Below are 25,019 nucleotides of genomic sequence, written 5' to 3' on the forward strand. Positions count from 1 at the left end.
ACTTGTAAATTTGATTTGGGATACACGTGCTTTGACGTATGTCAGATCGACACTTAAAAATAGCAATAAGCAGCTCAACAAACTTATAGTCGTGGATCAAAAAGTGCTTTAGTAGTCAGTACCTAATGCATATGCTAAGATAGAGAGAGTTGCGGGAGTTGTGAGAGGGGAAAAGGACGGTAAGGCCTCGCAGGTTCGGCCGGTTTCGGTGAAGTAGGGAATTTACTCGAGAGTATTCGAGAGTCATATATCAAGAGGCAAGCTGGAATGGTTATTCTGTAGAACTTAGTGTTACAACTGTACTAACGAATTAGTGATTGTAGAAACAATAATCATTAAACTTAAATTTTTACTCGCATTTACATTTACTATATATAAAATTTCTAATTTTAAAATAAATGTAAGTTTTGTGTTGATTAAAATAATTGTGTCATTGGCAGAATGAAACTTAATATAACTTTAATTAATAGCTAAATAGAAGAATTGACATTTTATTTCTTGTTCTTTCATTCTTTGTTTATTATCTTTATTAAAAAAAGATGTAGTTTTTTCCTTACAGATGGCCTTGAATGTGTCAACTCCAAAAGAATTCAATGATGATAGTGTTTTAAACTGTATTAATAAATACTTTATAACAATTCAAGAGGAAGAAGTTAAAGCAGCTAATTCTCATTTGCAGAAGGTAATAAGATTATACATATATTTTATTATTATTAATTATATATAAGAATATTAATATTTATATATATATTTTTATTAATGATATCTTTATCTATATTTCTTAGGTTCTAAAATCTTTGCTTGCTAGAATGAAAACAGTAGATAAATTATTTGAAAAATCTTACCAGGAACTTTTATTTGTAGGAAGTTTTTATAAAGGTACTAAAGTTGGTAAACCAGAAGAATTTGATTTAGATATCATCATAGAACTACCAATTAATTATAATAATATTCAGGTAAAATGGTTTATAACAATTATGCTGATGCAATGTTTATTTTCATATAAATAACAGAAATGTCTCATTCTTTTTTTACTACTTGTTTGTTTGTTGTATTTTTTTTTCAACAAACAATTTAATAGATAAATAAATTTCAACCTGGCTATGTCACACTACGAGCAGAGTTAAAGCTTGACTCGAATATCAATCAATCAGAGCTAAAGTATATTAACTTTCAATAATTATTTTAATAATAGCTTCATAATAATGATGATTATATTATTAAAAGCAATAAAAATTTGAATTTTTTTTATGTTTATTAGGACACTGAAGAATTTTATTAATGAAAAAGGATTTGTAAATCAAGAAAAGTTTCGTTGCTGGTTTGAAAGTATTATAAGTAAAGTAGAGTGTCAATTACTCAGAGAAAAAGGCAACTACTTGTTAGATGACTATTTAGTAAGTATATGTATCATGTATAGTTTATTTATTTAGATATTAATATGGAAATATGATAAAAGCTGAATATATTAATTTATTATTTATTTATATTTAGATCAAGTTCAAAAAAAGTGGTCCTGCATTCACATTGTGTGTAAAATATGGCTTAAAAGAATTGTTCGTTGATTTGGTTCCCGCATTGAGGTTTACACATAATTCAGATATTAGCAAATTGAAAGCCTTTAAGGTCTTCTGTCTTTTTCATTTAAGTTTGTTAAAATAAGATACAAGCAGCCCTCCTTTTCTATGATTTTGTTTTCAGAGTAAAAAGTTCGTTTTGGTGCCAAAGCCGATGAAAACAGATGGAAGCTCAAATGGAACAAAAACTGCTTATGCCTGGAGACTATCTTTTTTTGAGCAAGAAAAAGAATTATTGACTCAAAATGGTACTGTCAAGCCTATAATACGATATTTGAAGGTATGTAAAGAATCTATACACTGATTGGTAAGAGTTTTCTTACCATTGGCCCATTTGTAGAAACTTCGAGATACCCAAAATTGGAAAAGTATAGCCAGCTATTATATTGAAACTATAATTTTGCATTTACTGTACAATATGAAGGAGCAAGATAAGGCCAATTTAAACAAATTGCCTCGCACATTAATGTTTTTTCAGGTGATGTATATGATGTATACGTGCGTGTATCAACACACGTATTTATTTGGTTTGATTTTATTTGAAATATTTCAAGAAACTAATAACATTTCTGATACAATCAATTTATAGATGCTAATAAGATGTAATGATGCTTTTAAGAATAGAAGCATTCCCTTCTTTTGGGATGAAAAATACAATCTTTTACAAGATATTTCAATAATAGAATTGGATAATATTTCTGGAAGATTAAATAAAATAATTTGTAAAATTAAGTATAATTTGGTTCAAGATAAGTTTATAATTGCAAAATATATTTGTAAGTTTATAATTTTGACAGTTTCACATTTTTAATAAGAAAAACAAAAAAAATTATTTTCAAAATTGCAGTGAATGCTGAAGAATATCATGAATTTTTAAATAAATTTTCTATAAATTCTGCTATATCAGGTATATAAAATTTTTATGCAATACCTAGATTATTTAATTTTTAATTACTAATAATCGACCCCCTTTCAGAGAAGTTACTGTTAATTAAAATTATTTCAGAGTCAAATTTACTCCGAATGGATTCACAAAATGATACTGACGATACGTTGCATGGAAATATTAATGAATCATGGATAGTGAAAGGTAGACATTGTATATTGTATGGTGATGAAGGCTTCTAGCATTCAACAGAGGAATGCCATACCTGCAACAAACATAAAAATGAAAATTTGAATTATTATCAATTTTTATTTGTTTATTTATGACATATTTGGCATATTTAAGGTTTTACAGATGGAATTTTAACCTGTAGGCTGCCGGCATTTTGGTGAGCGTGCATAAGTCATACTTTGAATTATTTTTCTATAGAAAAAGTTCCCAATGGACCTGACATAAAGGCTTAACCTTGAAGTGTGCCGATCGGCACTTTCCGGCCGCCTGCAGGTTAATAGTTTAATAAATATTGGTAATCGTTTAAAATTCGTTTTTCCCGATTTCGTGTTTGCTGCAGATATGGCTTTCTTTTGTTTGATAGCAGTTTTATAAATTATTAAAGTTGACTGCCATTTTAATAATGTTTATAGGTATTAACTATATAGAAAGGCTACTTACTCGTCAATAATTATTTTATTCATTTACCTTCAATAATATGTACAGATAAGTTACATCAAGAGTAACAGACTGTCTAATAAATAACAAATCTTAAAATTAAAGAATTTTTTAATTCACTATTGTTTTTAAAGAAAGCTTCTTCTGAAGAGTCAATACTGGGACTGCTTTCTCATCACTCCACTTTAAAAAGAAGTCAGTTAATTTGAAAGCACACTTCAACAGATTAAGGCAATCTCCTTCCGCTGAGTGGGTATTCTCAGGTTTATTGCCCAAAATATGCTCATACAATGTTCCTAATCGATAATTAGCTGGTTTATTACAACTTTGGTCTGAATTATCCATCAAATAAGAACTGTTAAAATAGTATTTAAAAAGCTCCAATGAGTCAATACAAAGCACTCCTTCCAGCATATGCAACTATAAATTAATTATGTCGGTAGTCAAAGTGCTTAGTGAATATATATAAATGTGTATTGCTAATGTAAAGGTTTGAGTTAGTGCCATAAGTAACAACTTCATAAGCTATTTAAAAGTGACAATTGTCAATTTTCTGTATTTTTAACATTCACTAAAAATTTTGTTTATTCTTAATATATTTTTATAATATCGATCATCAACAGCATAATTATTGTTTTTTAAGTAATCACTTCTTAAACTCCTCAAGTGTTATTTTTAAATAGCTTACAAAGCTACCACTAGTAGTGGTTGCGTAAACTTTGCATCAACAATACATAGACAAACAGATCTGTTAGAAGAATTACCTGATTAGTTGAAAGAATTTGATTTATAAAAATAGGATAATCAAAGGAATTCCCATTATGCGCAACAAAACATGCTGGTTTTTCAAACCTGTTTAAAAAATTCGTCAATATTTCACATACACCAATGTCAAAAGTGTTTGTTTTTTTTAAATTATTATTTGTCAAATCTACAAACAAAAGTAAAAGCTGTGAAAATCAAAATTTAATTTATTATGAAATAAATATATTTTATAAAAGTATAATAAGGGCATACTGGTTATTTTTTGAACATTTTCAGGTATCTGTATGTTTGGATTAACGGGTAGTACAATTTTGTGTAATACTCTTGGTAATTCTTTTACATTTTCTTCACAAAATGCATCTCGGCCAACTGCTATGAGTGATATTTCCGTAATTAATGGATATTTACTATTAATTATAAGCCCAGTGGTTTCTAGATCCAAAAAAATAAAAGTTTGTATCATTTTTGTTAACGTCATATACTAGCTGTGGTGATATTTGGTAATATGAGATTTCTTGTTCTCTTTCTCTCATTTATTAGTGTTTTATATGTATCTTGACAGTCTCTGCCTATTTTGTGAGCCCTGAATCTAAATATTATTACAGAACGGCTAATGATACAAAAAAAGCAGTATGCGGTAATTTATCATGTAAATTCTCCCTGCATTTACACTGATTTACACATAACCAATATTTTACCACGGTAAACTGATGGAAGGGCTAGGCAGGGCAGGCTGTAGCCTAGAGCTGTTCCAACTAAGCTCTTTAACGGGAAGGTCTACACCGGCATTATAGAGCGGTTCCACCTCAAATATTAGTTTTCAAATAACAGCGTTGTTTATGGACCAATTTTCAAATTTGCGGTAGTTTTGCATCCGGTAAAATAGCAGCTTTGGGATAAAATAAAGAAATATTGAAAAATAAAAATATATGAAGACTAATTAATAGATATTAAAATTTAATTAAACAATAATTTAAAGATTTCGCTGTTTTATCCCAAAGGCGTTACTTTGCTGATTCCAAAATGCCCGCAAAATCGAAAATCGGTTCACAAATAACGCTGTAGTTTGAAAACTAGTAATTTAGATTAAAATTTGTCCAAAGACGCGTAATGTCGGTAAAACAGAACACTTTTTCCAATATTATTTTTACCCAAAAGAGGGCACTGAAAATTCACAATTTTGTAAAGAAAAGCATTCAAAACAAAATACGGCTTCCTAGAATTATTATTACATACACTGTTTAAGAATGCTGAAACTGATGCTTCACAAGGAGAGCGATGCCTCGTTCATTACACATTGAGCTAAAACCACAACAAAGACGCTCGGACTAATAATTTAGATACAAAAAGTGGATGAATCTATCAGAGCGACGTTTGGAAAAGGATAAACGTACTGATTTCTGCTTCCTATTTTTCTAGCAAAAAAACTCAAATACATTCAACGATATAAGAAAATATAATGATAAAGATCAAAGTATAGATGCTCTTGTATAGATATTAACCTATAACATTTTTTGCGAGTTTTCAATGCTCAACTGAAGACAGAAAGAGTACACCGCATGCCATATTAAGTCTGCCCTTCTGCAGTCAACGCTCTTTTGGATTAAAACATTTTTTGCAGCAAAACTATTAGTCCAATCGAGATCACCTTTATTTTAGCTGAAAGTATGGTTATCTGGGAACCTCTCATATTTTTTCCATATTTTTCTCATCAAAAATGAGCCGGTACTATCGAAATTAGAGCGACGTTTTTTTGTCCTACCCCGCTTTCCCCTCCTACAAGCGTATACGGACAGCGTGAAGCTGAGCTTCTAGGCTATTGCGCGGTATGAGGTAAGGGGAATGCTCCGTTCGCTACCGGACGAGACGGATGGAGACGCGAGGGGAATGCAAGTTTCGGAAAACGAATTTTTGTGCTACGGGCTTATTTTTAAAGGAAAAAATCTGAAAAAATTAGACATGTTCCTCTTTAGAGGGACTATGGGATAAAAAAAAGGTTTTTTCGATCCGATCAATAGTTTGGCTGCAAAAAATGTTTTAATCCAAAACTTGAATTCCCCTCGCGTCTCCATCCGTCTCGCCCGGTAGCGAACGGAGCATTCCCCTTACCTCATACCGCGCAATAGCCAAGAAGCTCAACTTCACGCTGTCCGTATACGCTTGTAGGAGGGGAAAGCGGGGTGGAGCAAAAAAAACGTTGCTCTAATTTCGATAGTACCGGCTCATTTTTGATGAGAAAAATATGGAAAAAATATGAGAGGTTCCCAGATAACCATACTTTCAGCTAAAATAAAGGTGATCTCGATTGGACTAATAGTTTTGCTGCAAAAAATGTTTTAATCCAAAAGAGCGTTGACTGCAGAAGGGCAGACTTAATATGGCATGCGGTGTACTCTTTCTGTCTTCAGTTGAGCATTGAAAACTCGTAAAAATTGTTATAGGTTAATATCTATACAAGAGAATCTATACTTTGATCTTTATCATTATATTTTCTTATATCGTTGAATGTATTTGAGTTTTTTTGCTAGAAAAATAGGAAGCAGAAATCAGTACGTTTATCCTTTTCCAAACGTCGCTCTGATAGATTCATCCACTTTTTGCATCTAAATTATTAGTCCGAGCGTCTTTGTTGTGGTTTTAGCTCAATGTGTAATGAACGAGGCATCGCTCTCCTTGTGAAGCATCAGTTTCAGCATTCTTAAATAGTGTATGTAATAATAATTCTAGGAAGCCGTATTTTGTTTTGAATGCGTTTCTTTACAAAATTGTGAATTTTCAGTGCCCTCTTTTGGGTAAAAATAATATTGGAAAAAATGTTCTGTTTTACCGACATTACGCGTCTTTGGACAAATTTTAATATAAATTACTAGTTTTCAAACTACAGCGTTATTTGTGAACCGATTTTCGATTTTGCGGGCATTTTGGAATCAGCAAAGTAACGCCTTTGGGATAAAACAGCGAAATCTTTAAATTATTGTTTAATTAAATTTTAATATCTATTAATTAGTCTTCATATATTTTTATTTTTCAATATTTCTTTATTTTATCCCAAAGCTGCTATTTTACCGGATACAAAACTACCGCAAATTTGAAAATCGGTCCATAAACAACGCTGTTATTTGAAAACTAAGATTTGAGGTGGAACCGCTCTGTAATGTCGGTGTAGACCTTCCCGTTAACCAAGGTTTAATTTGTTAAACTTAAATTAACAAAGTGTTCGTCAGATTTAAACAGCATAAGATCACCTAACGTTTTATGCTATTTTTACGTGAATATTTACGTTGCGTGACACGTAGTAATACACCATGGAGTATGTTAGGTATGTACATTACACATTACACCACACCTCCCTGCTTTCGTCGCCTCCATGATTAACATGATAACAGCAATGACAGAATTTGGCGGAAAATGTGAGGATCGGATGGAGAGGATGGATGCAGTCGGTGGAGAGGAGGGAGATCGGTCGGGAAATACGAAAAAATGATGAAGGGTACGAACAAGCAAAACGAATCAACGAAGACATCCCGTGTTTCTTTTCTGCGGATTGGATCGGATTCGATCGTCACAGTCACGCAACTTCCAACAAAAAATAACTAGATTCCCTATAAAACGGTGTGTCTCTGTTTACGATAATAAATCCGATTGGTATTTGGCCGCAGTAATGCAATCCGTATAAATTGAAACAGAAAAATAACTAGATTAATCCGATTTAGTAAAATATGTCTATCATGTTCAAATCCAAATCGTTCACATTTTTAATATTAACATGTACGGTGTATAGATTTGCTCCATTTGTTTGTGTTCCTCAAGTCTTTGTTAATTAAGAATTCAAGAACTAGTTTTAATTATGGACAATTTGCTGGAATTAATTATTATCTGGAATGAAACAGCAAACCAACAAAATAATAATATTATATTGCCAATAAAAAGAGAACGGCACATCAGAATTAATAACTATTTTGAAAATATTGTCTTGTATTATTCTTTAACAGGTATAGATTCACTGATATTAGGAGCCATTATTATTATGCAATTTTCAAGGATTTAAAAAGGAATCACTTTCCGCGAGTGTTTACAAGAAACGCTAATAAAGCAATGTGATTCTAGATATTTATTTGTTTCCTAGGGAAGAAACAAATGAATGATAGAATGCTAAAAACAATACCCGCACAAGTTTCAAGCAAAACAAATAAACATCGAGAATCACATTGCATTATTAGCGTTCCTTGTAAACACTCGCGGAAAGTGATTACTTGTTAAATCCTTGAAAATTGCATAATAATAATGGCTCCTAATATCAGTGAATCTATGAGGGGGAGAATTATCGGTCAGTGGGAGAGTGAGAAAACCACCGGACAAATTGCCATTGCTTTGGGAATTTCGAAGCAAACGGTCCGTCTTTGGGTTAAAAAGTTTCAAAGCGATGGAGATGCGGCACTGAAAGATCACAGAAAGAATAATAGTGGTCCAAAATTATCGAATGAGCAGGAGGACCAAGCCTTAGTGCATTATCTAAGCGAGAATCTATTTGGTAATATAGCTGATGCCATAGAGGAGACGAATTTCCCTTTATCAAACACCACGGCGAGACGTCGAATGAATGCAGCAGGTATTCTTTATCATTGCTAAATTCTTCCAAAATGATAGTTATAATTCAGCAGTATTCTTAATATATCGCTATTAATTTTACATTTTTTTTCAGGAATTCATTGCTATCGCCCTGCTAAAAAAATCACGCTAACTGCTCAACACCGAGAACAGCGGGTGGGTTTCGCTCTGCAGCATTATTCTACCCCAATTGAAGACTGGAGAACGACAATATGGACTGACAAAAAAGTATTCGTTTCCACCGTCGAGCAGCAATGTCACGTATGGCGGCCAGATGATACGCGACTTGATCCTATATACGTGATTGAACGAGACCGCAGTGGACGAATAACTTGCGGTTGCTGGGGGTGGATTTCAGGTGACATTATAGGGGAATTAGTTGAAATTTCCCCCCGAATGTGTTCCAGTGAATACATATATCCATCCTGGAGGATATATTACTGCCGTCAGTAAGAGCAGTATATCCAGAAGACGAAGTTCCCATAATTAGATTGGTGCAGAACAATAGCGCGGTGCATACTTCTCGCGAGACTCGGCAATGGTTCCAGGAACATCCGGAAATTGAATTGGTGCAGTGGCCCGCTAAGAGTCCAGACTTGAATCTCATTGAGAATGTATGAGCAAGAATGATGAATTTGTGGATATCGCCAGTACGGAGAACAAAAGTGACGGTACTACAGAATGCTCAAAATGTATGGGAGGAATTGCGCTACGAGCCCGATTTTTTGTGCAATTTAACAGCCTCTATTCCGAATAGGCTCAATCAAGTACTGGACAGGCAGGGATACTGGACTGATTATTAAATATTAGCTGATCAGTACCACCACCAGTATGCTTTGAGGGGTTTTAGTGGGTAGGTGTCTGAAATAGATGAGTCCCACACTATCAGTAGTTTGTAATTCATTTGCAGATTTGCTGGTGTGCATAAGCATTTCCTGTCTAAAAAAAAATAGATCCATAGGAAAAGACAATTGCCATAAGTAATCACTCATTAGGCCATGTATTTTATAATGTATTTTTATATGAGTAATTAAACATTGTTCAACACTATATATAATCATTATTATTAATTATTTTTTAACATTTATTATAATTACAAACACATTATAAAGAAAGTTGTTAAATGGATACATAGGTGAGGTAGGCGGGGCAAAATTATGATCTGTCATAGTTTCAGAGCTGTTCCTAAACGCATCAAGAAATTAGGGGTAAGCCATACATGGCGATCAGTGTATGTATATGTATGTATGCATGTACATACATATGTAGCAGTGTGTAGCAGTAGCAGAGGTCTGCTCATTATTCTTCAGTCTCATAAGTATAAAGCATCGTATGATAAAAGAAGCGTTTTGGAAGTTGCTAAGCTTAAGACGCAGGCGGCAGTAATTTTTATGTATCTAGAAAAGTTATATATGCAAAAGCTAATTATAATAATACTGATTTAAAATGTTACAAAATATCTAATTTGTTAAGCTTTTTCAATAATTTGGATTTACGCAAAAGAATGGAAATTACATTATAAATAATATTTGTGCATACTTTATGACCATTTTGATGGATAGAATGGAATTGTTTTATGCTTTAACATCCTTTCTTTTTTTTCATTGAATTGAAATGTGAATAGCATTACTGTATTTAATATTCTCATTAGCAAATATAATTCACTATATCTACCGCTGACATGTGCATTTTTTGAGAAAATTGATTTACCTTTTAACACACCAACAATAATATATATATATATTTCACAGCAATGGGGCTAAACACTGTCCCTTTTTTTCATTGAAAAAAATTCTTCATTGTCTGAACAATTTTTAACCAAATTTCTCAGTGTTCATATGCATGGCACACACCTTAATTTATATATTTGCAATAAAACACAAAGGTTTACAATGTTTAATATTTCTGGAATGTAAACGTTACACGTATCATAAATCTATTATATATAGTTGAACTTCATTCGTGCAAATTAAAAGACTAAAATAAGTAAGGCTACATTTTCAATATTTAATTTTGTGTAATTGAGAAGAGAAGGGCGAATGAATAGTTTTATATTTCATTTTAAAGATAGGCCTAAGGAACTAGAAATAATTGTGGGAGGGGAGAAGAATGCTATCATCCATATTATTGAATTTTATTTATATTTTATATATTATTTATTATCTAAAATAAACTGAAAATAAAAAAAATCCTTTCTATGTTTTCATCAGTAAAGCAGAATTTTTTTCTTAAACCATTTGTCAGATTTAAAAAATCAGCTAGATAATCTTCAGGTCAAAAATATATTTTGTGAATAATTGTACGTTTATAACGAAAAATTACACAAATCTATGAACTGTATATTTCTCAAAATTATATCTCAAAGGTTTCTTGGATCGTGGGCCCAAGACTTTGTATATAGGCTTCAACACGTTAAACTTCGATTTCGTGTGTCTTGAATTACATCTTTCTAACGCCTGCTGCGTTGCTTTTTGTATGACATCACCTTAAGAGTGTTTGTAATAACGGTATATCTCGAGTAAAAATCTAAGACCTGCTATAAACCTAAACAATTCTAGCAATGGATAATTTTGAATTATATCAGAGGTTATATTGTATACAAACAAAATCCTACAAAGTCTAAAAAAGTATCGGAAAATGAACAATTCAGCAGATTTTGGATTAAATAGGATTCCTAAAATTTAACATAATCCTTTTTAAATCTTTTTGCAACGATAGAATATTACAGTAAAATTTGGAAAAAGACACAGAAATTTTCTGTATTTTAAAGTATGGTTGTCATAACTTTGCACATTACATCATATAATTTAAAATGTACACTATAGATCCTAAATGCATAGTTTTGATGCACATAAGTGCTTTAATTTTTTGTAGTCATTTCCTATCCACACTGAAGGGTGTTATTTCTATAACGCACTACGAATCATATATGTAGAGTCGTTTGATGCAAGTGTGTGCACTTCGCACTTTAGCGGATTATCAAGCTTAACGAATAAGGATTAAAAAAAAAATAGATGAAGGTCAGATAGTGCATTTATTAGACTATTGAATGCAAAAAGAAATTTTACAGTAGAACGTTTTATTAAAAAAATAATTACTTTTATTTAGAAGAAGACATAATGCGTAAATTTGAACCGTATGTCGGGTATGGGTGCACAATCTTATATGACAAATGAGTACACGTTGAGAAGGTGAAAGTATAAGCCCTAAAGATGTAAATATCCACAAAAAATTAATTATTTCAACAGAACTCACAAATCTTCATAATAATCTACTTTTCTTCGAAAAAGTCACATAATAATTGTATATTTAAAGCTAGATCTACACACAATCACTATTAACGAGCCCTCGAGATCGATTTATTAACAAATTGCATTGAATAACTCTAATAAAACCAACAAAGAATGAGATTAAGAGATATGAACATATATATGCACGTGCGTACACTTACCCCAGTATGACAAATATGACAGAAATGCCCAAAACTATGCCGGTAATAATTGTAGCGTTGTAGTTGTTGCAAGATATTATTTTCAAATTAATTGCTGACATAAAAATCACACACATGGAGGTACGAAGTACCTGGAGGGAGCATATGGCCTGTTAGGGCTACAAATGTGAAGTCGAAGGGTGGGGGTAAAATAGATGGCCGCCATATTGAATGTAGGTAAATATAGCACATAATAATATATATATATATACATATATATATATATATATATATATATATGTTATATTGTGGACTCCACAGTCCACAATCCCGTGACGGAAGACAAAATTAATATCACGGAACTTTTTGGTTGGAAGTTTAAATTGTTTCGTCGTTCCGTTTTTCTCCCGCGTTTTAGTTCAGTCCACTTCGATGATATTTTAACAAATACCATGTCGCTGATGTCGTACGTTAATGAATGGTTTTGGCTTTGGTCACGGGATAGTTGAGTCTACACTCTACAGGTCTACAGTACAATTGAATGGTTTGGCTTGGTTCACGGGATTGTGGAATCCACAATATAACATATATATACGATATATATACGTCATTATGTGCTATATTTACCAACATTCAAGATTGCGGTCAGAAATTTTCCTCCCCACCATAGCTTCACTCCCGCGGGTATAAACTGCTCGCATCAGCTCGCATGATCACACACCTATCTTAATTTTCATTGAAGTTTAGGAGCTACTCTATTTGTCGTGACAGGAAATTTTAAATTGGACTATTCCATTTTCGTTATATTAATGAGAAATAAATACACCGTATACCAGACTGCTTCTGTATACCTAAACTGATTCTTCTCCAAAGTACATCTAATTTACCTCATTGGCCGCTGTCTAACACCCTCAGTTCAAAGATTCAGAGAGTTTGCACAATTACCTACCGCAGACAGTTACCCCACATGACGATTCCTCAACATCCTATTTTTATCCTTTTTCTTCATTAGGAGTTTGAGAAGAGTAGCCTAATCTTATATTTCCACCACTGAATGTAGCTCGTATTATCTTTTGTTTACCAGTGCGTATTCTAAGAAAATTAGTTGACACTTTGACGTACCAACACAAATATCGGTACTTCGTAGCAGTACCACAGGACTGTAGTTTATTCTTCAGTCTCAGAAGTAGTTGCGCCTCTGAACTGAACAGTATAAAGATAAAAATTTAATCAAATTATTAAAAATGTCAACGAATGTATCTATAACAGACTTACCCTGTGAATTGATTGGATATATATTAAGATATAATGATATGTCAATTGCTGATGTTTTGAATTTGTCAGTGACATGCAAGAAATTAAACGATATGATTAACGAGCAGAATGTGTGGAGACAAAAATACTTTCAAAAGTAAGTTTTAAAATATTTTAAGTAGTCACTCAAAGGGGTCGAGATAGTACTAAATAATTAAAATTTAAAAAACACTAATGTTTTTAGTTTTAAGCTCACAGACCCTTAGTCCAGAATATTTTAATAATTTTTTTTGTATTTGTTGGGCTACAATTTTTAATGTGAATAAACTTATGAATAATTTGAATACTTTTTTTAAAAGATGGACCTGGATGCGAGAAGTATACGAAGATTACATGGATAACGATAATACAATTGTTTGTTGGAAAAAGTTGTGGGAGGACAGCTTAACGTCTATCAAGAAATTAAAACATTTGGTTGATTCTTATGATGCAAGAAGTAATCATAATTCTGAAATCGGAATGTTTCATGTTCCCTTCGCCTATGATTATTATAATGAAATAACTAATTTAATTGATACTGACAACGGTGTATCGCTTTTAGTCTGCGAGCTCATTCTAAAAAAACTTAAGGAAATTTTGATTGATATAAAGTAAGATAAATTTATTATTACAATAGAGTTCTAAATATATCAGAGTTAATTATACTGGTTTAATAATTTTATTAAAAATTTACAAAATTAAAATATTACGCATTAATCATAATACAGTAAATGGCAATGATTAAACCATATACAAAATGGTTCTCCAAAAGTCTTGGAATGGTAAAATATTTCGAAAATTACTAATGACATAAAAATTATGATGGTTTTAAAAATACATTTGATATAAATTATAAAATATATGCATTAAGTTAATCTGGGGCTGAATTTCGAAAATTAAAAAGTTACGTTTATTTAGTATTCAGCATGCCTCCCTTTAAAAAAACTGATCTCTATATACAATATTTTAAATCTTAAATTTTTTCTCGAGAAATTGTTTTTAACTTCATCACTATCGAGATATTTTACTGGCCGAATTCTTGAGAACACATTGTGTTGTAAAATGAACATTTTTTTAATTCATACTTGGTTAAAAACTAAATTCTGAACATTTAGTATATATATCGACCTAAAATTTAGAATTGTTAGAAAATTACGTTTTCTGTGACGCATTAGGTTGTATGAAAATGCATACTATTTGAAACATTCTATCTTTTTGTTAAATGACCTATAAGACTTAGAAATATTTATATCTTTGGTAAAATATTGAAACATGTCCTTTACAGGACTCAATATTTAATGGTGAATTATGTACCTGATATACATTATATGATGAAGATCCATTATATTGACCAAATTACGAAACATATGAAAGAAATTCATTTGATAAATAAATGGATGAAACTCTTACACCTCCCTGCACAAAAACAAACTCTAGACAAATTTGGCATGCTAGCAGTACAATGGTCAGGCCACCTAACCAAAAAATCCAATGAAAAATTTTCAAAAAAATTCGACCGCATAGCAAATAATGTAATGACAAACTTGTATAAAACGTGTCCCGAACATCCGGTATTTTCTGTGTCTCAGGAAAAATTGAACTTTTGGCGTGAGAAAGTGATTGAAGATAACCAATGGAATAATATCGACGGTAGAAAAATCGCAGAAGCATTGCGTGTTACGATATTAGAATCAAAAGCTGGCCATTTGAGTTTAATAGCGTATCGTATAGAGAACGTAAATTACCTTTCTTTATAGAAAACTTAAGATTCAGTGTAATGTTGGAAAGCACCGCAAGAAGACTGGGACTCCGCTGTGAATGTGTTATTTACTCTAAACACATTTTTCTCAAGTGGAAAGAATGCAGCGACAACGCCATAAAAGTCTGAAAACGTGTATTTGGATTTTATACGTGGAGGCGAATTTTTGAAAGAAACCAACTGTGGTTCAAACGGAATTACAATAGGAAATTATTACCAAATAATCGAAAATGACCAAAATATTGAAGAGATTGTAAGTTTTTATTATATTTTACTTATGATTTGTAAAGATCCTTCTAATAATGCATCCGAACGTGAATATAAAATTGCATTTAATTCTAAAACTATAAGAGATATTACTTTTTTGATGCAAATATTTTGTAAGCTCCATGCTATTTATATTTTGAGGTTTTATAACCAAAAAATTGATACTTTTCTCTTATAAGTTTAGAGATAAGTGAATTCTTACGTACAAGTTCCTTTGTACCTCTAGCAGACCCATATCTTTTATAAGTCGAATGTTTTAATTTAAAAAAAAATTGATTTATTTTTCTTTTTTTTCCAATAATTCAGCAAAAGGATATGGATAAAGTCAACAAACTGATAAATGATCTAATGACTTTAAATCCGAAAGCAGCCAATTTGAAAAAATGCATGGAAATTTATCAGATTATGCAAGCAACTTATGATAAAAGAAGCTTTTTGGAAGTAGCTAAACTTAAGATGCAGTCGGCAATAATTTTTAAGTATCTAGAGAAATTATATATGCAATTGCTGCAAGTTTATAATTCTGAATTAGCATGTTATAGAATTTCTAAAATCTTTAGTTTTTTGGAAAATTTGGATTTACGTAAAAGAACGAAAATTACATTCTAAATAATATTTGCGCATTGTTTATGACCATTTTCATGGATAGAATCAAATGTATTTATACTTCAACATCCTTTCTTTTTTTCACTCAATTGAAACGTGTGAATAGGCCTGCTGTATTTAATATTCTCATTAGCAAATATAATTTATCATTATATATATCCACCGCTGACATGTGTGTTTTTGAGAAAATTCATTTACCTTTTAGCACACCAACATTGATATATATATATATATATATATATATCACAGCAATTTCAGAAACACTGTTCTTTATTTTTCACTAAAAAAAATTCTTCATTAGCTGAACAACGTTTAACAAAATTTCTTAATGTTTTTATGGCACATCCCTTTACTAGTTGCGATAAAGCACAAAGTTTTACAACGATTAAGATTTCAAGAATGTAAGCGATACACATTTAACTTAATTCTATTAATGTTGGACTTTACTTGTGCAAAATAATAGACTAAAATAAGCAAGGCTATATAGTTTTAATGTTTAGTCTTTAGCAGTCGAAAGAAGAGAAGAGCAAGAAAATAGTTTTATATTTCGTTTTAAAGATAGTAAGAGAGCTTATGGTACTAGAAAGAATGATGGGAGGGGGAGAAGGATGCGACCATTCGTATTATAGAATTTTATTTATATTTTTTATATATAGAGTCGTTTGGTGCAAGTGCACGTACTTTGCACTTTAGCGGATTGTCAAGCTTAGCAAATGAGAGGTTAATAAAAAAAAAATAGATGAAAGGCAGTTAGTGCATTTATTAGACTATTGATTGCAAAAAGAAATTTTACAGCTGACTATATCATTAAAAAAATAAATACTTTTATTTAGAAGAAGACAGAATATGCGTAAACTTGACCCGTGTGTCGGGTATGGGTGCGCATTCTTATACGACAAATGAGTACACGTTGAGAAGGTGAAAGTATAAGCCCTAAAGATGTGAATATCCACAAAAAATTAATTATTTCAACAGAACTCACAAATCTTCATAATAATCTACTTTTCTTCGAAAAAGTCACATAATAATTGTATATTTAAAGCTAGATCTACACACAATCACTTTTAACGAGCCCTCGAGATCGATTTATTAACAAATTGCATTGAATAACTCTAATAAAACTAACAGAGAATGAGATTAAGAGATATGAACATGTATATGCACGTGCGTACACTTACTCCAGTATGACAAATATTACAGAAATGCCCAAAACTATGCCGGTAATAATTTTAGCGTTATAGTTGTTGCAAGATATTATTTTCAAATTAATTGCTGACATAAAAATCAGACGCCTATTTTAATTTTCATTGAAGTTTAGGAGCTACTCTTTTCATCCACCTCAGAAACACGGAACAATGGTACGGCTCTATTTCTCAACCGATTTCAATGTTTTTGGGCTTGTTGGAATCATTAGGTATGGCACCTTGTCATAAAGAAGCCCGATTTTTCGATTTGTTTTGCGATTAAATATTTTTAATGCGAATTTTTAAACAATTTGATTTTTTTTCATTTTTTGGAAAATAAGGCTTGTGTATGACAAGGTGCGAGTCCTAACTGTTCCAACAAGCCCAAAATCTTTCAAATCGGTCGAAAAATAACGCTGGACAATTCTCCCTCGTTTTTCGTTCCGTAATGTTGGCTACAGAGGGCTTGAGGGATCCCGTTAATCAATGCCCGTATTCTAGACGTTACTCGAACTCCACTCAAGTTTTAATGCTACAGTTCACGTTACATATACTGTAGTATTTTAGCCTGTTTCGAGTTCGAGTGGAGCTCGAGTGACGTCTATGGCCGGTATTCATAGTCGTTGCATATATTTAAGACCGACTTAAGCATAGGTTATCTTTTTCTATTACTGTTAGGGGAAAAAGGACAATCAATACTTTAAGTCAGACTTAAATATAAGCAATGACAATGAATACCGGCCTATGAATACGGGCACAAGGCTTGTGAGATTGGGCCTTAATGTGGTATAGTTCATGTCACCGGAACTATACCATTTTAATCTGGTTCTGATTTGTGTATGGTTCGGCTAGCTTCACATTTTAACATGAAGGAAGAAAATTGATATACTATTACAACACCTCACTTGACCTGGCTATGGACTGTATGGACTCACACGACTCACACGTAACCACACCACACTTGACCACCTACGAATTATTAATTTCCAGAACTACGTTACGTTACGGAAAACGGAAGGCGTAGTAACTGATTACGTCGTCATTATCTCTGCCATTGCCATCATCCTGACTCTCCTGACAGGCTGACAGATGTTTTTTACGAGATAAGTTAGGTTTGGTTAAGATTGGTCTTGGATAATAAAAAAATTAACTTTGGAATTTTTATTGAAAAATAACAGTTTTTCAATGCCTTGAAATATTTATATAATTGAACTAAGAGCTTTTTCGCACGATGTTCACTAAATAAAATATATAAGTTGTTTAAATAATAGATCAAGGCTAACTTTCTTCATCCCTATCATTAGCTGTGAATACGAAACATCCGGAGCAAACCTGCTAAACCTGAGTAGTTGTTAAATATTGCTACTTCAACACAAATAATCCAGAAAATGGCGAAGACCTATGATTATTTATTTAAGTTGCTCTTAATTGGAGATTCAGGCGTTGGCAAAACGTGTGTATTATTTAGATTTTCCGAAGATGCATTTAACACGACCTTCATCTCCACGATTGGTAAGCAAAATTTTCATAATTCAGTGTAGTTTTTCTTATATTAATTGACACTTATTGTTTTGGTTTCTATAAACTCGATTAGCAAGGCTATGGTAAGTTATGTATTGAATGTAAAACCTGTATAGCAGGTAAATTAAGAAATACAGGTTTTGTTTTTTGTATTTTGTTTGTAGTTTTTAATTTTAATTGCACAGATGCTTACACATTATTTAAATAAGAACTATATGATGAAGTTACTTGGTAGTAAAGACATGATTTTTCTGAAAGATTATTTCAATAGTTTTCTGCTAATACTAATAACTTTATATTAAATATATGCAAGACGACCAGTTAATCCAATTTAAACTGATAAATGCATACAAAAAAAATGATTTTAAGGATAAAATATTTAAAACCTTTTTATCAAGTCCATACTAAAAATATCTGATTGAAACTTAAAAATTCTATAATTTATATTGTGCTATCAGTAGAACATTCTGATGACTGATTAGTCAGCTGTTGCATGAGTAATATATATAAAGACTCATAGGAGATATTTCCAGATAATTAAAAGTTAATTTAATAATTTTTTGGTTGAAGAATATGAACAAATTAAACTATAAGAAGTTTATTCTTAATATCATAAACTTTAGAAGAATCTATTAGTTTGACGTAAATTAAGGAGACTGTCAAATTTAAAATTCATTGTTTTTAAATATTATGAATCACAAATAAATGTGCTATTAAGTTTTTATGCAGTGTTACCTATATTTTATCCCCATGTTTCATTTTTAGAAATTATTTGTAAGTTGAAATAGTCTTTTAAATGTAGTGCGTCAAATATAAGTTTAATTTATGCCAATTCAAGAACTTTAAATAGAAAAAGAAATTTTAAAGGAAAAACTCGTAAAAAGAAATAAATTCTATACTGTAATTAAAAAATTTTTAGTAAAGAAGATTCTTTAATTCCAAATATTCTACTAATTGATAAATTGCCCTAATAGTACCTAGCTAATAGGGCAATATTAACAAATTGTTAATACAATATCTGACTGATAAAATTCATCAAAACTATTAATGTTTGGCAAAGGACTAGACCTAAAAGCTTTATGGAAAAGTTTACTCTTTATAGTTCCTTTCTCTAGTTATAATGTGTAGGTCAACACAAATTATTCATATCCCAAACAATACAATATTTATGTTGTAGCTAATATTTATCAGTCTAGTAAAGTTAACAGAAAATATTTTAATCACATGATCAAAAGTAATTTAGAACAACAAAGTCTGTAGTTATATAAATTAGTCAAAATTAACATTATCCTTTTATGACCATTTTAGAGCTATTATTATCAATAACTCAGGATTGAGTATATATATACAGCATAAGACTAAAAATAATAGTACTAATATCATATTTAATTACAGGTATAGATTTTAAAATTCGTACAATTGAATTAGATGGCAAAAAAATAAAATTACAAATATGGTAAGGAATAGAAATGTTATTTGTTTTAATTTTTATTATATATATAAAATTAATATAAACTAATAATGATATATATAGCTTAATATTTATGTTTTAAAGGGATACAGCAGGTCAAGAAAGGTTTAGAACAATAACAACTGCTTACTATCGTGGTGCAATGGGAATTATGCTGGTATATGACGTTACTAATGAGAAAAGTTTTGAAAATATTAAAAATTGGATTCGCAATATTGAGGAAAATGCATCATCAGATGTGGAAAAAATGTTATTAGGAAATAAATGTGAGCTTACAGATAGGAGACAAGTATCTAAAGAACGAGGAGAGCAATTGGCAGTTGAATATGGTATTAAGTTTATGGAAACTTCTGCAAAATCTAGTATTAATGTAGAAGAAGCGTTTTATACTCTAGCTCGTGATATTAAAACAAAAATGGAAAAGAAATTGGTGAGTACAAATCTTATATAGCATTTTTTAAGTGAACAGAAACTAAAATATGTAGAATATTTAAATATTATATTATAAAAAGCAAGCATATTCTGTTCATTTATAACAGTATAATATAGCATTAAATGTTAAAAAAAAAGACGTGATAGTCAAATAGTTAATAGATAAGTAAACTTTAAATGGTTTATTTGTCATATTCATGTCTGCAACAGCTGTATATCTTCACAAAATTAACTACCATTTCTTTGTTTTCTGTGTATCTTTCTCTGTGTTTGGTGCTGGTCTATTTTGGCAGAAGGTAATTTCTCTTAAAAATTGTGTGCTATCTCTATTATTTGAAATAAAATTTGAAATTTGTGTATTTTTTCATTTAAAGCTTTACTTTTTAATGCTTTTAGTATTATAATTGAAGTATATTAACAAATACTAATATAATAGAAAATTGTAAATAATTAGTTACTTATAAATCATTATTTGTTGGTATATGATGATGCTTTCTGCATTTATGGTACATTTTTTTGCTATATTTCTTGTTAGGTTTGATAATATTGTTTTTAAATTTAAAATCCAGTCTTTTGTTTCTATTTCTAACATGTTAATTATCAAGTTACTTATATGCCAAGTTGAAATTTTTTAATATTGCAAGGGTCAGTTAACAATGACAAACTTATACATTTGGATAATTTTAATAATTCTAAGGGAAGACTTCTTGTTTCATATTTTCAGATCGCATGTAATGAAAGGTACTTAAGACTAACATCACTAAGTCTGGCTTATGGTAAGCCATCTAAATGTTATATAGTTTTTGACAGATGACCTATACTACTTTTAATATCATGGTTTGCAGCCTGGGGTATAATTCATATTACGAAAACTATATTATTTTTAGGCCTAATTTTTCCACCTGTTGGTAAAATTTATCTGTTTGATAATGATTACAATATGTAGTAAATTTTATTAAATTTCAAGCTTCACCAAATGGATGAATTTACCAAATCATTTACCAATAGGTAGGAAAACTGGCACTCAACTGGCTAATCAATTGGTGTTGGCTCTAAAGCTCAGTTTCATGAACCTTGATTAAGCTGAATTAAATTAACTGTACTATATTATGTTATATAAAATATAATATTTTTAACTCACACAATCCAATTTAATCAGTGCTTTTAAAACCGGGCCTAAAGATTAAAAATTATCTAAATGAACATTTTTTATTGGTAGAGAAAGCTGCTGATTTTCCATTTGTCAGTTTTTATTGGAAATCTCATGAAACTAATATGAAACCTATAATTATGAAATTTTAAAAATCCTGAATAATTTCTTTAGTAAGGTCATGATCTAAATATTGGAAAGGCTAGGGCAGATATAAGAAGTTTTTCTCTCTTTACAATTATTAGTATTATCCTAATTTATACGTTTAATAATAGTCAGCCTGCTACTTGATATATATGGGTATTATGACCAATGTAAATTTGATACCGGCCATTTCTTGACATACAATCCTAAATTTCAAGTGTCCATCAATCATTGTTGGCCTGCTGCATACCAATACAATACCATGGAAAAGAAAACTTACAGTAATGCATATGCACATTATCAAAACTATCTATTGGTAAATTTGGTTTTATTTCAGGTGTTTTGTTCGTATATATATATATATATACAGTTATGTATTTCACTTCACTGTCATGGTGTTGGTATGCAGCAGGCCTATAACAACTTGTGAGATCTCATTCAAATAACTTTCAAAACAAAGTAATAAACGCTAAATTGTTGGGAGCTTTTCAAACCATATCTCTATGGAAAATACATATGTATATCTTCACAAAACATCTCTACTAAGGAATAACCATTTAAAATATATTATCATTTTCATTTGTTATATTATCCATTCTTAACTACATTTTTGACACAAATAAGTGAATTCATTAACCCCCCCGTCAACAAGCGCATGGAGTGCCACGGACACCCCATTTGTTTTTCGTTACTTGACGTAAAATATTTACGAATTCAGATTTATTTTTCAATTAATATCATCTATAGAGACCGTGCACACTAGTAGAATGCAGTGAGATAAGAATGTATATTGGTGTATATGCATACTATCAGCGCAAACTATCGGTCAATTTTCGCAGTTTTTGAGTGTAATTTATTTATACGTATACAGTTATACATTGACACTTCGCTATCATTGTGTTGGTGTGCACGGTGTTCCCTTTGGTATACAATAGCAGATGCATGTCTTTAAGTTATTTTTATTAATTAAATGCTAATACTTGTAAGTGACTGCACAAATTTTTCGCTAAGTTACCGATAATTTCTATTCTCGGGGTGCTCTGGACTCTTGCGCTCCCATTGACGAATTAAAAAGTCTAATTTTACATTTGTATTGCTATAAATTTTGTTAACCTCAATTCTCGTAAGGATTCAAATTTTTAAAATTCCGGGTTCTCCATGAATATTCGTTAATTGTTTAAAATATAAGTAGAACACCTTCGGAGGGTGACAGGAATAGTATCATTCTAAATGTGATCTAACAGGGTTATAACAGTGAAGGTCATCCTTTATTCGCCTGTCCTTGAGAAATTGCGAACAGCCAGAAGATCCTGTTTGACTTTTATTGCGTAAGCCATTAAGAACTAGTTATTGCAAAAAAGTGTTAAACCCTGTGTCTACGAACCGAGAAATCGAGTTCTAGTTCCGAAACATATACAGCCAATTAAATTGTTACTTTTCCGTGAAACGCACAATGCAAAAGAGATCCTTCACTACTATCTTTGTTCTTCGACATTAAATCCTCCTCAACATTAACCCTTTAACCCCTGTATCTTAACGCCTCAATGTGTCAATTGGTCCCCAAGTCTACGAAATTTAGTCACACACACATTTTTTCACCTTCATAATTTTTCAAGGACATAAATCGTCGGATTGCCTTGAACCTTAAGATTAACAATTTCCCCACTCCGTTCTCCTTCTAAAGGTGCTCCTCTTATGTAAATAATTAATTAAAACATATATGATACTTTTCTCCCCCTTTTATATTTATTTGATGTAAAGTACAAACATTATTTCTAAATATATTTTCTGATCAACGTTATTTAGTATTGAAATACTGAAAATATTACTCAGACCTATTTTATATTGAGTCAAATATAATAAATATAACATTTTTGTCTTTATAAGTTTGAATTTATAAATTGATAATTAGAACAATTTTTAAATTAAAAATGCTACTTCATTAACAAGCCCATTTTCTATTTATTAGGAAGCCTCAAACCCACCAAAAGGAGGAGGTCATCAGCTTAAAGCATCAGAACCACAAAGGAAGTCTCCAGGCTGGCTCGCCCGATGCTCTATACTTTGACCTTTTAATTGCTTTTCATCGTTTAAGAAAATATACTGCTCTGCAGCTACAAATTTCTTTCATTTATGTCATAAAATCAAATTTATATTAACATGGTGATATAACCCATTCACTGAAATCTGTGATTTTACTCTTTGACAATGGATATTTCTAATAAATTTAAAGAGCCTTATACAATTAATTAACATCATAGTGAGTACATAACAGGTTTTTTTTATACAAAATTATCCAAAGAGAAAATTACAATTTTTTTAAAGATTATTTTATAATTATTCCAATTTTAGTTGATAATTTTACAATTCTTAATTCGATTTGTGGAGCCTTTTATTTGTTACTTATTTTTTGCATCAATAAATTCATACTATGTAAAATAAATATTTATCAAATTAAAGGAAAGGCGTATATCAAGATTTTAAAGTAATTTCACTGAAATCTAGATTTTTAGAGCAACGTTATTTGAAAATGTCGTTCTTTTATCCGAAAGATGATTCTTTGAGGATTCGAATGTCGTTTGCAAAATTGAAATTGATTTTCAAATAACATTGATACCTGATAATTAGGATCTCAGTTGAAGCTAATCTGTAATGTTGATATTCATCTTACTCTTAAGTGAAAGTTGTATTCATATATATTTTTTTTTATATTTTCAGTGCAGTCATAAGAATAATATGATTATACTTTAATTTGTTATCTTCTTTACTTATTTAAAAATTTAAAATATAGCTAGGCTGCATTGCTTTATACAAATTGGAAGATAAAAATACTTTAACGAGATATATAATTGGCTCATTTAATTATAAGCTATATTTATGTTCCTAGGTGAAGAAAATAAGAACTTTTTACACATTGATATACTTATATAGATTTGTGCAAATTAAAGTTATTAATAAATTAAAATTCAAACTGTAAAGGGGAATCATTTTTATATTAATATTGAATTAATCTTTTTCGTAAGTTTAGAAATTTAATAACGCAAGTAATTTAAAGCATTATTAATTAATTGAACTAAGAAAATGTGATGCGTGTGTGTTGTATACTGACTGAATAAATAAAAAAAAAGGAAAATTAAATACTAATTTTTGCAAAAATAAACTTTTGTTATTAACATTATTATTTCGCTATAACCCGTAGATTTATACTCCTAATTAAATTAACTGCTATTTCATATGTGAAAAATTTAAACTACTGA

The 25,019-nt window shown here is 30.6% G+C and overlaps 3 protein-coding genes across 7 annotated transcripts; 2 read left to right on the plus strand and 1 right to left on the minus strand.

Moving 5' to 3' along the window:
- The first annotated feature begins 250 nt into the window (after nt 1-250).
- Nucleotides 251-3,245, plus strand: LOC136775193 (cyclic GMP-AMP synthase-like receptor). Of its 2 annotated transcripts, none has more exons than XM_066729760.1 (12): nt 251-400; nt 546-682; nt 786-956; nt 1,082-1,161; nt 1,262-1,397; nt 1,495-1,626; nt 1,702-1,857; nt 1,918-2,055; nt 2,167-2,353; nt 2,425-2,484; nt 2,584-2,667; nt 3,108-3,245. In XM_066729760.1, the coding sequence occupies exons 2-12, from the start codon at nt 560-562 to the stop codon at nt 3,143-3,145; spliced, it is 1,305 nt and encodes a 434-aa protein (XP_066585857.1). In that variant the 5' UTR covers nt 251-400; nt 546-559; the 3' UTR covers nt 3,146-3,245. The 2 variants fall into 2 exon arrangements, with proteins under 2 accessions (XP_066585857.1, XP_066585858.1); XM_066729761.1 differs by having other exon boundaries at nt 255-400; nt 560-682.
- LOC136775195 (three-prime repair exonuclease 1-like) lies at nt 3,244-7,391 on the minus strand. Of its 2 annotated transcripts, XM_066729766.1 has the most exons (4): nt 7,178-7,391; nt 4,150-4,329; nt 3,897-4,063; nt 3,244-3,552 (listed from the first exon to the last, which is right to left on the minus strand). In XM_066729766.1, the coding sequence occupies exons 1-4, from the start codon at nt 7,224-7,226 to the stop codon at nt 3,244-3,246; spliced, it is 705 nt and encodes a 234-aa protein (XP_066585863.1). In that variant the 5' UTR covers nt 7,227-7,391. The 2 variants fall into 2 exon arrangements, with proteins under 2 accessions (XP_066585863.1, XP_066585864.1); XM_066729767.1 differs by lacking the exon at nt 7,178-7,391 and having other exon boundaries at nt 4,150-4,661.
- A 10,569-nt stretch (nt 7,392-17,960) lies between these two features.
- On the plus strand, nt 17,961-24,840 carry Rab8 (RAS oncogene family member Rab8). Of its 3 annotated transcripts, XM_066729220.1 has the most exons (5): nt 17,961-18,556; nt 18,639-18,648; nt 19,961-20,021; nt 20,121-20,466; nt 23,732-24,809. In XM_066729220.1, the coding sequence occupies exons 1-5, from the start codon at nt 18,524-18,526 to the stop codon at nt 23,828-23,830; spliced, it is 549 nt and encodes a 182-aa protein (XP_066585317.1). In that variant the 5' UTR covers nt 17,961-18,523; the 3' UTR covers nt 23,831-24,809. The 3 variants fall into 3 exon arrangements, 2 of the variants coding, with proteins under 2 accessions (XP_066585317.1, XP_066585316.1); XM_066729219.1 differs by lacking the exon at nt 18,639-18,648 and having other exon boundaries at nt 17,965-18,556; nt 23,732-24,768; XR_010822848.1 differs by lacking the exons at nt 17,961-18,556; nt 18,639-18,648; nt 19,961-20,021; nt 20,121-20,466 and adding an exon at nt 20,802-23,090 and having other exon boundaries at nt 23,732-24,840.
- The last annotated feature ends 179 nt before the right edge of the window (nt 24,841-25,019 follow it).

This window comes from Prorops nasuta, unplaced genomic scaffold, assembly GCF_024137725.1.
Source record: "Prorops nasuta isolate Cenicafe-Biocafe unplaced genomic scaffold, Cenicafe_Pnas_1.2 PNAS00007, whole genome shotgun sequence".
In the NCBI taxonomy this organism is placed as follows: Eukaryota; Metazoa; Arthropoda; class Insecta; order Hymenoptera; family Bethylidae; genus Prorops; species Prorops nasuta.

Bases quoted from the DNA above. Each gene is read 5' to 3' on its own strand.
- LOC136775193 (XM_066729760.1), top strand. From the start codon at position 560: ATGGCCTTGAATGTGTCAACTCCAAAAGAATTCAATGATGATAGTGTT. The intron at 1,162-1,261 runs GTATATTAACTT...TATGTTTATTAG, and splicing joins ATCAATCAATCAGAGCTAAA to GACACTGAAGAATTTTATTA. The intron at 2,668-3,107 runs GTAGACATTGTA...TAATGTTTATAG, and splicing joins TGAATCATGGATAGTGAAAG to GTATTAACTATATAGAAAGG.
- Rab8 (XM_066729219.1), top strand. From the start codon at position 18,433: ATGGCGAAGACCTATGATTATTTATTTAAGTTGCTCTTAATTGGAGAT. The intron at 20,022-20,120 runs GTAAGGAATAGA...TATGTTTTAAAG, and splicing joins AAAATAAAATTACAAATATG to GGATACAGCAGGTCAAGAAA. The intron at 20,467-23,731 runs GTGAGTACAAAT...TCTATTTATTAG, and splicing joins CAAAAATGGAAAAGAAATTG to GAAGCCTCAAACCCACCAAA.
- LOC136775195 (XM_066729766.1), bottom strand. From the start codon at position 7,226: ATGTACATACCTAACATACTCCATGGTGTATTACTACGTGTCACGCAA. The intron at 4,330-7,177 runs GTAAATATTCAC...TTTTGGATCTAG, and splicing joins ATTACTACGTGTCACGCAAC to AAACCACTGGGCTTATAATT. The intron at 3,553-3,896 runs GTAATTCTTCTA...ATTAATTTATAG, and splicing joins AAATTCTTTCAACTAATCAG to TTGCATATGCTGGAAGGAGT.